At 49.8% G+C, this 14,867-nt stretch overlaps 2 protein-coding genes across 3 annotated transcripts in view; both read right to left on the reverse strand.

Moving 5' to 3' along the window:
- Positions 1 to 14,867, reverse strand: part of AGBL4 (AGBL carboxypeptidase 4) — a 1,215,313-nt gene that overhangs the window by 229,438 nt on the left and 971,008 nt on the right. The window lies entirely within an intron of this gene.
- Positions 1 to 14,867, reverse strand: part of BEND5 (BEN domain containing 5) — a 52,393-nt gene that overhangs the window by 33,477 nt on the left and 4,049 nt on the right. Inside the window, exons 2-3 of one of the 2 annotated variants that reach the window (XM_066376225.1) lie at positions 14,283 to 14,372; positions 1,223 to 1,356 (exon numbers count right to left, since the gene is read on the reverse strand). In XM_066376225.1, coding sequence (XP_066232322.1) covers positions 1,223 to 1,356; positions 14,283 to 14,372 — 224 coding nt within the window. The remainder of the gene's footprint in view (positions 1 to 1,222; positions 1,357 to 14,282; positions 14,373 to 14,867) is intronic. The other variant, XM_066376226.1, reaches the window with a different exon arrangement.

Below are 14,867 nucleotides of genomic sequence, written 5' to 3' on the forward strand. Positions count from 1 at the left end.
TTCGGCAGGACAGTGGCTACAGACCGGTCAGTTCACTGAGTCCAGGACTACCCTGGGGTTTCAGCTGCTGGGGGATATTCCCAGCTCAAGTGGACAAAGCGTCCATGAGGGGCAGTGGGAGAGACAGGACCAATGGGATTCTTCACCCGGGCAGGAGGGCTAGGAGTGCTCCTGATCAGGGGTACTTTTGGGACGCATGGACATCTAAGGACACAAGATTCCAGACAGCTTAACTGTGTCAGTTCAAGCCTATCTTAATTTCTAAGTTTCTATAAATATAAAGGAAAAAAAAATTGCCTGAGATTGAGTTTCCTGACAAAATCCTACCCGGTCATTTCATTCATTGGGGTAAGGTGCTACTAGTCTAGATAAATTTATCAGCTAAAATTGCAATGATCACTTCAGATATCTGTCTGCATCATGACACTGTGAGACCATCAAAGGCAGTTACCACATCTGGCTAATCTCCATGACCCCTGGGACGGGCACAGGGCCAGGGTCATAGCAAGGGGACAATGAGCTGAATGAAACTCAACTCCACCTTTTGGATTATACCTTGGGAATGCCCTTGACCCTGTGTCCAAAGTCAGACTATGGTCAGTGCAGAAGGCATCCTTTCTCCTCCCTTCCTCTGTGGTACCCAGGGCACAGAACAAGTTCCTGGCTCGTTGAAAGAGATTTTCAGCATGTTTACAAATAAAGGCTGGAGGAGACCAACTGGGGTGCACACCAAAGAAATGCAACCTCATGCCAAAGTTCTCTTTCAACCCATCAACCTCCTCTGTGCACCTGGCTCGTCCTGTTTTCAGGGAGTCCTTCCTTAGCTGTTTGGGACAACTGGATAGTGACTGGCTCAGAACTGCTGCCCAAGAACAGCTTGCTCATGTTCCTGGAGCTGAGCAGAGACCTCTCCAGAGTTGTGGGCTGGAGAGAAAGGTGCCGTTCTGCACGCTCCGCGGTGATGACACCACGTGGCCTGTGCAAACCGACCGTGCTCGGTGGCAGAGCATGAGTCAGGGTGCTTGGAAGGTGGCCAACAAGCACTTCAGCTATTTCAACCCTCTCCTAACCTGTGGCACCAGGGGACATCGATATGGTGCTACATGGTGACAGGAAACCAGGCTAGAATTCTTTAACCATCAAAAATCTGAAAATGCTCTCACATATTCCCCTCCCCACCCCCCACCCCAAAATACCAGAAATACCAGGAAAGATTTGTTACCTTGATGTGTCTAAGCTGTAAATCTTCTTCCCCATAGTCTTTAGCCTCCCCATCTTCTTCTGTGTGATTGAGGGAAAGTTTGGGGATTTTTATTTTCTTCTGCATCACACTGTTTTCAAGGTCAGATTTGTCTTCTAAAATGCACGGCAAGAGAACAAGGTTCATTATGAGTCAAAATGCTAAAACAAATGCCCATATCCTTAAAAGCTAGAGAATGATGGAGGCCAGACCAGTTAAAAAAAAAAACAAACTAGAAAAAATGCAGACACCCCTGAGGGCTGTCCCCTCCTGCATGCAGAGACCCTGGACGCAGCGGGGCCCGTCGGCTCCGGTCTCAGGGTCTCTGCTGAAGCGCTGACATGGTGTGCAGCAAATTTGCACAGGGGTTGCTCCCAGTCCTGGTGAAAGGGCGGCCTTTTATGGAATTCCAGAATCTAGAAGGTGGAATGGCCCTGAGATTGCTATCTGGTCTAAACTTAACTAGCACATGAATCCCTCCACAACCGAGATCTTGCTAAGCCAGTGACTGCCCCGAAAAAGCTGGTGGTTTTCTGCCGGCTCAGGCACCAACAGGCAGCAAAGGGATGACAGCAGTTATGGAGGTCAAGACTGAGCTGGAAGGACAGGGGCCTCCCAGACGGGACAGGTGGAGGTATGACAAGGAAAGAGTAACAGGTAACATTTACAGCCCTTTGGCTGGTATCCGATCACAGAAGGACAGAGCTGGAGGGGCCCCAGCGACCAACTGGCCCAACTCTCTCCCTTGACAGATGGGGGAACTCAAACCCAGAGGACGGAGGGGCTGTGGGAGCCGGGGTGGGACGGGCCGCGGGCGGCGCGCCCTGCACCTGTGTGCCGTAGCAACACGCGCTCAGTGTGTACAGACTGTGAAGGGCCGCCCAACTCCAGGAGGCACTTTTCTGCCCCACTTTCTCGTGTGAACTTCAGATGATCTAAGAGAATTTTTTTTCCTGTCCCGATTTCAATCTGTGTTTCCCAAACCTGTCTTCACAGTGGATATCAGAAGTAAAAGGTCCAACAGGAGAGCTCCCGAGGTAGAAACTTGAATATGCTCTGGGACTGGGCCCTGGTGGTGGAAACACTGGGACCTGTTCACTGAGATTCCCCTGAGACTGTGGGAATGGCTGTTTCTTCTACTCCTCACAGGTTCCCACTACTGTGTCCGAAATGTGGTTTCTAGCATGTTGCCCAATGCTGGGGTGGGGGGGCGGCACATGGTGAGGTGGCTGGTTAAATCCAGTCTCTGAGGGTCTTGATGTGTGAGTATGAGTGTGTGTGCACGCATATGTGATTGTGCTAAACACTCCTACACTTCCCCCAGGCCAGGCTGCGCTCCTCACAACATGTTAAGAAAGCCGAGAAGAAAGCTTATAAGCTCCTAACCATTCCAGGCGGATCAAATGCCAAATCTTCCCGAATGGTCTGAGGACTGGAAGCCTCGTTGGTCAGAGGTGGGACTCCAGTGTGAGAGGGGCTCCCGTGTGAGCTTCAGCTCCTCTGTGACAGGGTGAGGAAGGCCGTGGTCTAGCTGAGCCCAGGGCTCTCCTCTGTGTGGGTGGGCGACAGCAACAACTCCCTGCACAGCGCCTGGTACGCAGTAGGCACGCAGTGAGTGGGAATGTGAAAACTGGTTATCAACATGCTAGGAACCGTTTTCTTTCCTGAAGCACAGGGTGAATAAAGACACAGTTAAAAAAACAAAGGGCTGACTTAAGAAAGGAATAGTGTGTTCAGGAACTTCCCAAGAAAAAGAGAGGGGTGTCTGTTAGCCACCTCCTCCTGATCACAGATGAAAACAGCCTTTCCCACTACCTAGGGGAGCGCAGGTTGTTTTCACAAGCAAAGCCGGTTCTTGTTCTCTTTGTGTCCATAAAATATAGCCAATGGGTTAGGCATGAACAACCCATTAGGGATGTGGTCTTTCCTTCCAATAAATCATTGTAACTCTTGCTAAGCCAAGAAGCTGCTAAGAAGGAAAACCTAAAGAAAGTAATCTAGTTCAGTGTTTTTTAACTGCTGGTCCAAGGACCAGTCTGCCAGAAATTTTGTGCTGGTCCGTAAGAGTTAACCACCCTGATGACATTATGAAGATTACAGACCCAGTGATCTTAGTCGAATTTGCTTATGCTTGGGGTGATTTCTGCCTTGGCGGTCCCCAAAATAATTCTCCTATTTTTGCCAGTCCCAAAATGTAAAAAGAAAACCACTGCTCCAAATGAAGTTATCCTGAAATGGAATGGGTAGGTGTTTTCACATGTGAAAAATAACACAGGGAGAGAAAGGAATAGAGAGGGAGGGAGGGAGGGGCAGAGAGGGAGGAAGGGGCAGAGAGGGAGGGAGAGAGGGAGAGAGGTAGGGAGGGAGGGAAGTAGGGAGGGAGAGAGGGAGGGAGGGAGGGAGAGAGGGGCAGAGAGGGAGGGAGAAGCAGAGGGAGAGAGGGGCAGAGAGGGAGGGAGAAGCAGAGAGAGAGGGGCAGAGAGGGAGGGAGAAGCAGAGAGAGAGGGGCAGAGAGGGAGGGAGAAGCAGAGAGAGAGGGGCAGAGAGGGAGGGAGAAGCAGAGAGAGAGGGGCAGAGAGGGAGGGAGAAGCAGAGGGAGAGAGGGGCAGAGAGGGAGGGAGAAGCAGAGGGGAGAGGGGCAGAGAGGGAGGGAGAAGCAGAGGGAGAGAGGGGCAGAGAGGGAGGGAGAAGCAGAGGGAGAGAGGGGCAGAGAGGGAGGGAGAAGCAGAGGGAGAGAGGGGCAGAGAGGGAGGGAGAAGCAGAGGGAGAGAGGGGCAGAGAGGGAGGGAGAAGCAGAGAGAGAGGGGCAGAGAGGGAGGGAGAAGCAGAGAGAGAGGGGCAGAGAGGGAGGGAGAAGCAGAGAGAGAGGGGCAGAGAGGGAGGGAGAAGCAGAGGGAGAGAGGGGCAGAGAGGGAGGGAGAAGCAGAGAGAGAGGGGCAAAGAGGGAGGGAGAAGCAGAGGGAGAGAGGGGCAGAGAGGGAGGGAGAAGCAGAGGGAGAGAGGGGCAGAGAGGGAGGGAGAAGCAGAGGGAGAGAGGGGCAGAGAGGGAGGGAGAAGCAGAGAGAGAGGGGCAGAGAGGGAGGGAGAAGCAGAGAGAGAGGGGCAGAGAGGGAGGGAGAAGCAGAGGGAGAGAGGGGCAGAGCGGGAGGGAGAAGCAGAGGGGGAGAGGGGCAGAGAGGGAGGGAGAAGCAGAGGGAGAGAGGGGCAGAGAGGGAGGGAGAAGCAGAGGGAGAGGGGCAGAGAGGGAGGGAGAAGCAGAGGGAGAGGGGCAGAGAGGGAGGGAGAAGCAGAGGGAGAGAGGGGCAGAGCGGGAGGGAGAAGCAGAGGGGGAGAGGGGCAGAGAGGGAGGGAGAAGCAGAGGGAGAGAGGGGCAGAGAGGGAGGGGCAGAGAGGGAGGGAGAAGCAGAGGGAGAGAGGGGCAGAGAGGGAGGGAGAAGCAGAGGGAGAGGGGCAGAGAGGGAGGGAGAAGCAGAGGGAGAGGGGCAGAGAGGGAGGGAGAAGCAGAGAGGGCAGGGCAGAGAGGGAGGGAGAAGCAGAGGGAGAGAGGGGCAGAGAGGGAGGGAGAAGAGAAGAAGAGATGAGAGGGTGGTGTTAACATTTCTGAATGTGTTGGGGCAAAGCTCCTGGGCTAGTTTTCAGTTTGACAAGTTCAAGGGCAAATTTTGAGATGCAGCCACCAAACTGGAAATGACAAGCTGTGCTCTGCCCCTGAGCAGACAGTCTGCAGCTCAGAATCATGATGATGCGGATAGAAGCAATCACCAGACTCCTCAAACTCATATTTAAACTGAGACTGATTCTCAGATCCTCTCATTTGGTCCTTTCATAATGCAGATGAGCACATGGAAGTACCAAATGGTGCGGCCCATGGGTCCATCCATGCAACAATCAGGCCCAGGGACATAGGAGGTGCAGGACGGGCAAGGTTCCTATTCCGAAGAGCTTAGAGTTGTGCAAGGTCCCAAACGTTAATGTCATCGCCTGAACAGTATGAGATCTGAGACTGTATAGCCAGGGTCCAGAGCTTTACCTCCTGGGCCAGAGTTCAACTTTCACTGCGATTCTACACTTGCAGGCTCTACCTTGGTCCCTGGGACACAGGGTATAAGCACCCAGCTGGGGGACACCAGGTAAAAACCCATGAAGAAGATAACCCAAGATCTCAAATACTGAGTATGAATAAGGGGAGAGGACTGCTCTAGGCCTCGGGGGCCAGGGTGATCACTCCTGTTAGTGACACCATGGTCGGCTCTTGAGAAGAGGGTGCCTCTGAGCCAATACTTGCTGGGTGATCCTGGATAAGTTACATTACTTCTCTGAGACTGTTTTCTCATCTGAGACTTGAGGTAAATAATCTCTACTCACGGTGCCTGGATGCTGTGAAGATGATAAGTCTCTGTGTTAAGAACCTGAGTGGAGTAAATGGCACTGGACAGTCAGTCAGCGCTCATAAAATAATAGCCACGTAGAATGGTGAGAATCTGGACCACACAATAGGAGTAAAGAATTGAAGCCAAAGCCTGACCTGCGGTGGCGCAGTGGATAAAAAAGTGTCGACCTGGAAATGCTGAGGTCACCGGTTCAAAACCCTGGGCTTGCCTGGTCAAGGCACATATGGGAGTTGTTGCTTCCTGCTCCTCCCCCCTTCTCTCTCTCTCTCTCTCTCTCTCTCTCTCTCTCTCATTCTCTCTCTCTTCTCTCTAAAATGAATAAATAAAATCTTTAAAAAAAAAAATAAAGAAATCTCTTGTTTAAAAAAAAAAAAAGAATTGAAGCCAAAAAAGTAAGGTTGGGAAGACAGTTAGACTGCAGTGTTTACAAAAGATGGTTCAATCATAGGCAGGAGAGAGGGGTTAGGAGGAAAGTTAGAATGTATAGAATAAAAGGCCTTGAATGCCAAGGTAAGATGAGCAGAGAGGTTCAGCCTGCAAGTGTGGAAAAAACTAGGAGTCAGACAGCCTGGGTTCCAAGTCCAGTTCTGCCACTGGGTAGGAATCAGGCCAGCTGTTACACTGAGTGTAATTTCCATTTTTCTGTAGAAATGGGCATATAACACCTACTTCAAGTGGGGTCAGATCAGCTGAGTCCATGTTCCTTAAAAACAAGAGCTCTGGCCCTGTGCGAATACACAGGGGGTGGATGAGAAAGCCCAGGGAGCCAGCTGCTGGCCCGGGGCCTGCTGCATGCAGGGGGAGCCTGCCCTGTGACCTGGTGTGGGCCAGGCAACCCTCAGAAGGGACAGGAAGCCCCGCTTCGCCCAGCTGTGCCCAAGGCCCCCCGCTCTTCCATCTAACAGATGTGTCTCCTTCCTTCCTCATTTTCCTGACAAACTCCACTCAGCCCCCACTCAGCTCCTCCTTCCTCCTCAAAGGCTCCCTCCCCATCACATGCTGTATAGCAGGTCCCCAGAACAATGTCCAATGTTGTTATACTCAATACGTTTCCTTATAATGTTGATGAGCTGCCATAGGGACTTAACTCTGGTTCCTATCAATTAGCCTGTGGGAAAACGGTTCTCATTATTTGCTGTTTTGCTGCAGTTCCAAGAACCTATCAAGGACACTAAGTGAGGACTTACTATACATATCTTCTCTGGAGCCTCTTTTCTTTTTTTTTTTTTTTTTTTTTATTTTATTTTATTTTTTTTTCATTTTTCTGAAGCTGGAAACGGGGAGAGACAGTCAGACAGACTCCCGCATGCGCCCGACCGGGATCCACCCGGCACGCCCACCATGGGGCGACGCTCTGCCCACCAGGGGGCGATGCTCTGCCCATCCTGGGCGTCGCCATATTGCGACCAGAGCCACTCTAGCGCCTGGGGCAGAGGCCAAGGAGCCATCCCCAGCGCCCGGGCCATCTTTGCTCCAATGGAGCCTTGGCTGCGGGAGGGGAAGAGAGAGACAGAGAGGAAAGCGCGGCGGAGGGGTGGAGAAGCAAATGGGCGCTTCTCCTATGTGCCCTGGCCGGGAATCGAACCCGGGTCCTCCGCACGCTAGGCCGACGCTCTACCGCTGAGCCAACCGGCCAGGGCTGGAGCCTCTTTTCTTACTGTGTTGCAATTATCTGCTTGAAGATCTACCTTCCCCACTGGACTGTGAGTAACCTCAAGGCAGGGCCCATATTCTAGGCTTGGTCATACCACAGGGACTCATCAAACAAAAATGTTTAATGGAAGAATAAGGAAAAAGAGGTTGTACCAACAGTCAGATGAAAAGGTGTTCAGAATCATCAGTCATTAGGGAAAGGCAAATCAAAAGTGAAATGAGATACCGCTTTCACACCCACTAGGATGGCTGCAATAAAGAAAAAAAAGAAGGAAGAGAAAATAACAAGTGCTGGACTGCAAGTCCCGTCCGTTCCTGGTGGGACCGTCAAATGGGGTGGCCACCATGGGAAGCTGTTCAGCAGGGAAGGGTTAAATAGTAGAGATGGCAGCACAGCACCATGAGTGCGCTGAGAACCGCTGCACTGTACATTCTTTAAAATGGTGAATTTTATGTTACATAAATTACACTTTAATTAAAAAAGAGGCTACCGCTGGTGAACTGTCTACTACCTATCAGATGCCACCACAGGGCTCTGCACATATGTTACTACACCTCACGTCAACCCTGCCATGAAGTATTATTAGCCATTAGTTTTTGTGTTATGTTTTTCCATACAAGAAGAGATTCAAAGAAGGCCTTTAGGCCACCCAGATGGAAAGGGGCAAGGCCAGGATTTCATCGAGCTCTCGCTGCCTTCCCAGCCTGAGCTCTACGCTCTCTGAACACATTGCCTGGGGCATGGCAGAACCAGAATAAATGTTAAATGAATGAATAAAGGCCATATATATATATTATATATATTATATATATATAAAATATATATATATTATATATATATATAATATATATATAATATATATATATGGGCAAATGCCCCAGCCTCAAGTTCAAAGCAGAAGACCGCTTAACTCCTGCTCTCCTACCTGACCCCTCTGTCCTCAGGAAGTCCCCAGAAAGTGGTAACCACCCCTGGACACAGCACAAACAGACTGGAGCCAGGCCTGGGGTTGAACGGGTTCTCTGACAAGCAGGCTGAGCAGCACAGGAAGGTCTGGAGAGACAGGAGTCAATTCCAGAAAGGCGCAGAAGCAGGTAGTACCTGCAATTGCACGCCTCCCGACTTGGGTCCTGGCTGCCTCCATACGTGTTGGGGGGGGTGGGGCGCGCACGTCCTGAGGCTCCTCTGAGTGCTAACTAGCTCCTGAGTCCACCTTGAGGCTCCCCAGGCTCCTCCTAGATGAGGGCTCAGGAAGCCTGGGGCCTCCACTCACCCTTTCCTGCAGTCAGTGCGCTGGTACTGAGCCCCTGCCCTGGGCTGAGCACTAGGCTAAGAGGTCCCTGCCTTTTGGCCCCGGACAACAGTGTGTCCCAAGAACCTCAGCCAGAATGCAAGGTTTGACTTCCTGAAGGACACTGGCTCACACGGGGCAAACCTCCAGCCCCCAGGCCTTCCTAACTCTAACCCTGAGCTGAAGGTGATGGATGCGTCACCTCCATGTCTGTTCCATAGATTACCGCTTATTCCGTATCATCATAAAAAGTGGGAGAAAGGATTGGGAAAGGGAGGCTCAGGATTTAATAAAAACAGCCCAGTCTTTTGAATCAGGGGGTTGTGGTTTGAAAGTCCGGCCCCGCTACATACTAACTGTGGGAACATGGGCAAGCTGCTTAACCTGTCCGATTCTCAGTTTCATTATCTGTATAGTGGGGATAATCAGAACTTTTCCTAAAGAGGGTGTAGGTAAAGCACCAAGCACAGTGCCTTTCTTGTTATAGGCGTTCAATGAATAGTGGCTGTGAGGCGCCCTTTTGGGCTACGTGCTTGGCTTTTGCCCCGTGGCAGAGAGAACCACTGAGGGTATCCAACACATCGAGACATGATGAAAGAGATGTTTTAGGAAGATTAATGTGGCGCTGGCAAGCACGATGAATGAGGTGTTAGGAGGAGACTGAACATAGGGTGACAAGAAGCTATAACTCTTAACTGGTCACATTAATGAAGGTGAGCGATGGTGTGGATCACCAAAGACAGCAAGTCACCTCATGTTGCGCTTTAATGTGGCTTTGGAGAATGCTGCTGGCTTTAAATTCCAGGAAACCACAAAAGAAACTAGCAGTTGACTCAGAGGGATGAAGAAAACTCTCTAGTCAACCTGCCTTTGCAAACTGCTCCAAGCTTAAGACCAAATAATGTCTTACTGGAAACAGAAATCAATGTGTATGTAGCCTCTTCACTGGTTCTGACCTCCTGATTCTTCTGTTTTCAGGGCAAAGAAAAGCCCAAGGATTTGGGCAGCAACTATCTCCTCTTCCTTTCCAGACACTAGGAAGCCAGCTAATTGCATTCATCCATTCCATAAATATTAAGTAAGCACCTACTATGTGCCCAGGGTCTGTGCCAAATTCTTTATTAGCGCCACTGCATTTGATCCCCATAATAATTCTATTGAAGAACTTGAGGTTCAGAAAGTGAAGTGACTTATCTAAGACATAAAACTATTAACTAACAGAATCAGAATTTCATATCACGTTTGTATGACACTTAGGCCCTGTTCTGGTCATCTCATTGCCCTATAGGAACAAGAGAAAAATTATCAAGTTGCTGTAACTTCCTGAACTGAACTAAAAGGCACACAGATTATGGTGAGTGTATCGATATAACTTCCAAAGTGCCTGCCTTTCTCCTAAGACCTTGCCTATATTCTAGGAGACTGCTGTGATGCATTCCCAAATGGAACCACGCACTATACAAATGTGACTTGATGCCAAACCTCTGAACTACAAGCTGATCAAGGCCACCAAGCTCTAAATAATCCTCAATTAAAGTCCCTACTCAAAGCCATAGAATATGGTAAAGATGCTCTTCAAAAACATAGAAGAACTTGATATGTTATGAAGCCGAGAGGGAGAAACATCCCGTTAACTTGGGGGTGAGGGGTAGGACAGAGACATGGTAATAAGCAAGCAGTGTTCTAGAAAAGAGGCAGGTGAAGGGGAAACCCAGTGTAAGTTTGTCTTCAAAAGAGAAGACAGCGTTGGAGAATGTGCAGTACAGTTCAAGTGGAAGGGGCGCTGTCCTGACTCCCATTTTACACACAGTCCTGCTGGGTAAAGAAAAGAATCCAACGTCAGGGAGTTTAATCTGGTGTGGGTTTGCTAGTTGGGATGAAATTCTGAAAGGCTAAACGTAAAATGTTTTACAAAGGTTTAGTCTTGTTTTAAAAATATCTATATGAGAGTTTAAAGTTTTTCATCTGTTCAAATACCCTGTAAAGTCTTCTGTTGGCATTAAAAACGGACAAGCCACAGTGAAGATATACACACTGCACTGTCTGGTCTATGATGTGTTTTTATAAAATCCAAGGCAGACAAACTTCTCGAGTTGTAAGGACTGCATCTACCAAGGCAACAAGGAGAAGAGGCCCCTGCTGTGTTGCGGCAGAAAGAACTCGGGAGGCACTGGCCCGAGGCCTGGCTCTGTCCCTCTGGGCGCCGATCACTTCTCCTAGGTGTTCTTTCCTGTAAGCTACCAGGACTAGCCTAGAACCTCAACAGGTCCTTCCGGCTGTGTGACCACTGGCCAGCCTCCGTGACTTCCAGGTCTTCCTCTTCTGTGCAGTTCAGGGTAAGGACAAAGGATCTAATCCCTCCAGGTGGCACACCTGAAGAAATGTCCCACTGAGGCCAACCGGGAAGGGAAAGAAGGAGATGCTAACTGGGTCTCTGTGGGCCCCTTGCTCTCACTGGCCCGCCTCACTGGCCGTGGCAGGCCTGGGGCACAGACAACACTAGGAGCCTCATCCTGCAGACTCATTTCTTTAGCTACCATCGGGTGCTCCACCAGGCTGTTGCCATGGTAGTAAGCAGCACCAGCATTGAGGTTCAGAGGGGCAAAACGTGGGGAGAGAGGGTAAGCCTTTCATGAAGACACACAATAGTTAAGTTATGAACTTCTCTGCTCCTGACATGTGCTTGTTCCTCCAGATCACTCCTTTCCACCAGGGCCATACCTACAACTAAGCAAGCTGCTCTCTCAGCAACTCTTAGACACTGTAGTCCTTAACAGCTGCCTATGTTTAATGAGTACCTACTATGTGCCAGACATTTTTTTCCATATGACCTTGCCAAATAACATAGAGGGCATCTGAAACTCAGAGATGTGAAGTAATTTCCCTTAAGTCACACAGCTTATAAGTGGCAACGTCATGATTTGAACCCAGACTGTCTGACTTCAAAGCTTATTCTATTTCAACTAACACTTCCTCCTTGATACTTGAGGAAGTTACCTGGAGGTCATATAATCAAATTCTCTCCTAGGGCAGGATTCTATTCCAGAATATTCCTGACCTGCTTGCAACCCCTGGGGACAAGGGACTCACCACCATGCTGGATTCTCTTTCCACTGTTCACCTGCTCTTTCTCTGCAGTTATTACATTGCTTCCACCAATCCCTGTGAATTCCACTTCCTGGACCAAACTCCAAAGAGCAGTGCTGATCCTTCCTCCACTGGGGCAAAACCCAGACATTGAAAACTCCCCAAAATATCATCCCATGCAAATCTTTCATTCTCTGGCTTAGACATGAAGCTATTCTATCCCACGTCTCACTAGTGAACTCAGAGGGAAAAGCAGCTGTGGTGTAATTAAAAGAAACAAAAACAGACCTAGATCTGGAGCCAAAGGCCTCCGTTCTCATTTGATTCCCACAACACCCATCTCTGCTGTTGATCGCTTGACTCTCTGTGGCTGCTCCTGCCTGGTCACCTTTTCTGGGCTCTGCCTCGCTGCGCTTCAAAGCTGGTGTTCTAAAGAGCTCTCCTGCATACCTCTCTCTGCACCCTCGCCCTCCGTGAGCTCATCCCTTCATAGCCCACGGCCTCCACATTGGGACTGCCAGCTCAGTGTCACAGTGCTGTCCTGAACCTCAGGCCACATACCCGAGTGTTCCCCTGCAGTATCTGCCCTGACGTCCTGTGAGTGCCCTCATCACCTCCCCTTCTAATGGACAACCCACCGCCTCATCAGCACACATGTCACTGCCACCAGTCAGTCCCCAAATGCCACAGACGTGCCTTCCCAGTGCCCCTCAGATCCCTCACGGCCATTGCCACCTCGGTTTAGGTACCATCCTTTCTGACCAAGCTGGCTCACACTTCTCCACGAGCCTGGTGCACACTGCTTTGCATCCACAGCACCCACTCAACAATTGTTTGAGTAGCTCTCTACTCTGGGGAAAAATAGAAACCCCATCCCATACGGATGCAGAGAATGTATGTGCACAGTCCTAGCACTGCACCTGGAACCGGGTATTTCCTATTTACTAAATTAGTCCTTGAAGGTGAAAACCAATGCCTAGTCTTCCCTCTGCACTCCCTCCAGTGTAAGGGTGACCACCTAGTGTAACTCAGTATCTGCAGAACTTAAGTGAACCAGAGAAAACCTCTTCAGGGTAGGTATGCTTTTCTGGTAAGTATTTTAAAATGAAAAGTACACACCTCTTCTCTCTCTCAGAAGCTTATAAGACAAAGCAGGTAGGCATAGTGGAAAGGGAATTAATCTTGGAGTCAAAAATCTAAATTTGAATTCCACTTTTCCGCTGTGTCTTTAAAAATAAAAAACGACTGTGGTCTTGAATAACAAAACACCACAAAAAAAAGAGCAAGACCTCAGCTTGCCTCGGGCATGTTTTTCTTTCCTCCTCTGAACCAGAGCTCTGAAGTACTCTGCACACATACTATTTAATTGTAACAAATAATGTGGTTTTGAACAAGACAAATCACATCAGACTGAACCTTTAATGGTTAACATTTCAGTAGAATCTGCAACAGATGACAGCAGGCAAGTTCCAATCTTTGCTCCAACATACATCAGTAGAACATGTCAAAACCTAAATTAAAAGTTTTCACTCGCTTTAAAAAAAATAAATCCTTTTGTTGGCAGTCTCCCACTGATGACATATAACAATCTTTGCATATGAAATAGGCTCATCCCCTGCTTTGCTGCTAACTTTGTAGATGTTCCAAAGCATTTCTGGAGCAAGTGATCTATTTGGACCAACGATGCCAAGCTGGGACCTGAGCCCCGAATGAGCTAAAACCACCAAAGCAAGAAGAACGTTTGGAAGCTATTTCCCCAAGTGTGGGGTTGCTTTTAGTCAAGGGGATGATAAAGAATGTTGACTTTTTCCAGATGAACAAAGTTGAATGAAACCTCCAAATCTCACTGCAGGTTTCTGTTCCAAAACACAAGTTTCTGCTACAAAGGTTCCTATCCCCCCTACTTCCTCTCCCCAAGCACAAAAGATTCACCTGTCTTCCCACAGTCCCTGATTTCGACCTGGCTGACTGCTGTAGACTTCGCTCTGGGCACTGTGGATACAGTGACAAGGCAGGAGGCCCTGGTCCTGCAGGAGCTCGCTATTTGGCCCGAAGACTGGCACGTTCACAAAACAAGTCACAAAACGCTAAGATCCATAAGCAAGGAACAAGCAAAGTAAGAGGAGAGCTCCGAGGAGGGGGGACTCTTTGGGGCAGAGGGAAGAACAGGGAACACCGCAGGGCAATGTATTCTGCCCACTCCTCTATCACAGCCCTCCGCTCACGGGACCAGAAACACGCACATGTCTGCCTTCCCCCACTGGAAGGTGAGCTCCCTGGGCAGAGGCACCGCCTCAGACAATGATGACTCCATCTTGGTTGGTTCAAAGGAGTGCCTGAGGGTGTGTTCTCAAGGTGGCGCAAAATAGTGCCCCTGAAGGGGCAGGACAAGGGTGGGCAGGGCTGGAGGCCTGAGGTGGGGTTGGGCACTGTCAAGGCCAGGCCAGGAAGCTGTCATTCCCCTCAGGAGTCAACAGGGCTCTAAGGAGAACGGTGAACTAAGATTGTGTTTTAGACCCGCAGTTTTCAACCTTTTTACACTTGGGGATCACTGAAAATAGGAGAATGATTTTGGAGACAGCTAAGGCAGAAATCACCCCGAGCGTAAGGGAACTCAACTAAGATCATTGGGTCTGGAATCTTCGTACATCAGGTGGTTTAACTCTTTCGCAGATCGGCATGAAATTTCTGGTGGACCAGTCCATGGACCTGTGGTTGAAAAACACCGTTTTAGATCATTCTGGCAGCAAGTTAGAAAACGGAGCGGAGACAGGTGACCCCTGGAGGCACCGGTTGGTGGGGGACAGCTGGGAAGGAAGGCCTGGAGAGGTGACTGCAAACCGAGGAGAACTGGCCCCTGCTCCACGCTCCCCAGGTGCCTGGTTCCACCCCTGCGTGGCGTTTGTATCAGCCCTGGGCAGAGGCTCCGGGTGATGCCCGCTTCTCCATCACTCGGGCCCCCAACAGAAACCCTACGGGGCAGCGCCCGGAAAAGTCAGTGCTTGTCTCCCTCGGTCACGCTGTCATCTCCAGCCTGGTGCCTCAGACGTGTTGGTGCACGGTGCATCTGGGTAAGACAGCCCAGGATATGGTGAGGGAACACTTGACAACAAAAGAAATTTAGCGCACTTAAATAATAATACCATAGCACAGGTGCCTGAATAGAAAGCACAGAATTTTAAGATGCTGAGTCTGGAGAAGCCA

Source organism: Saccopteryx leptura, chromosome 3 (assembly GCF_036850995.1).
Source record: "Saccopteryx leptura isolate mSacLep1 chromosome 3, mSacLep1_pri_phased_curated, whole genome shotgun sequence".
Taxonomy (NCBI): Eukaryota; Metazoa; Chordata; class Mammalia; order Chiroptera; family Emballonuridae; genus Saccopteryx; species Saccopteryx leptura.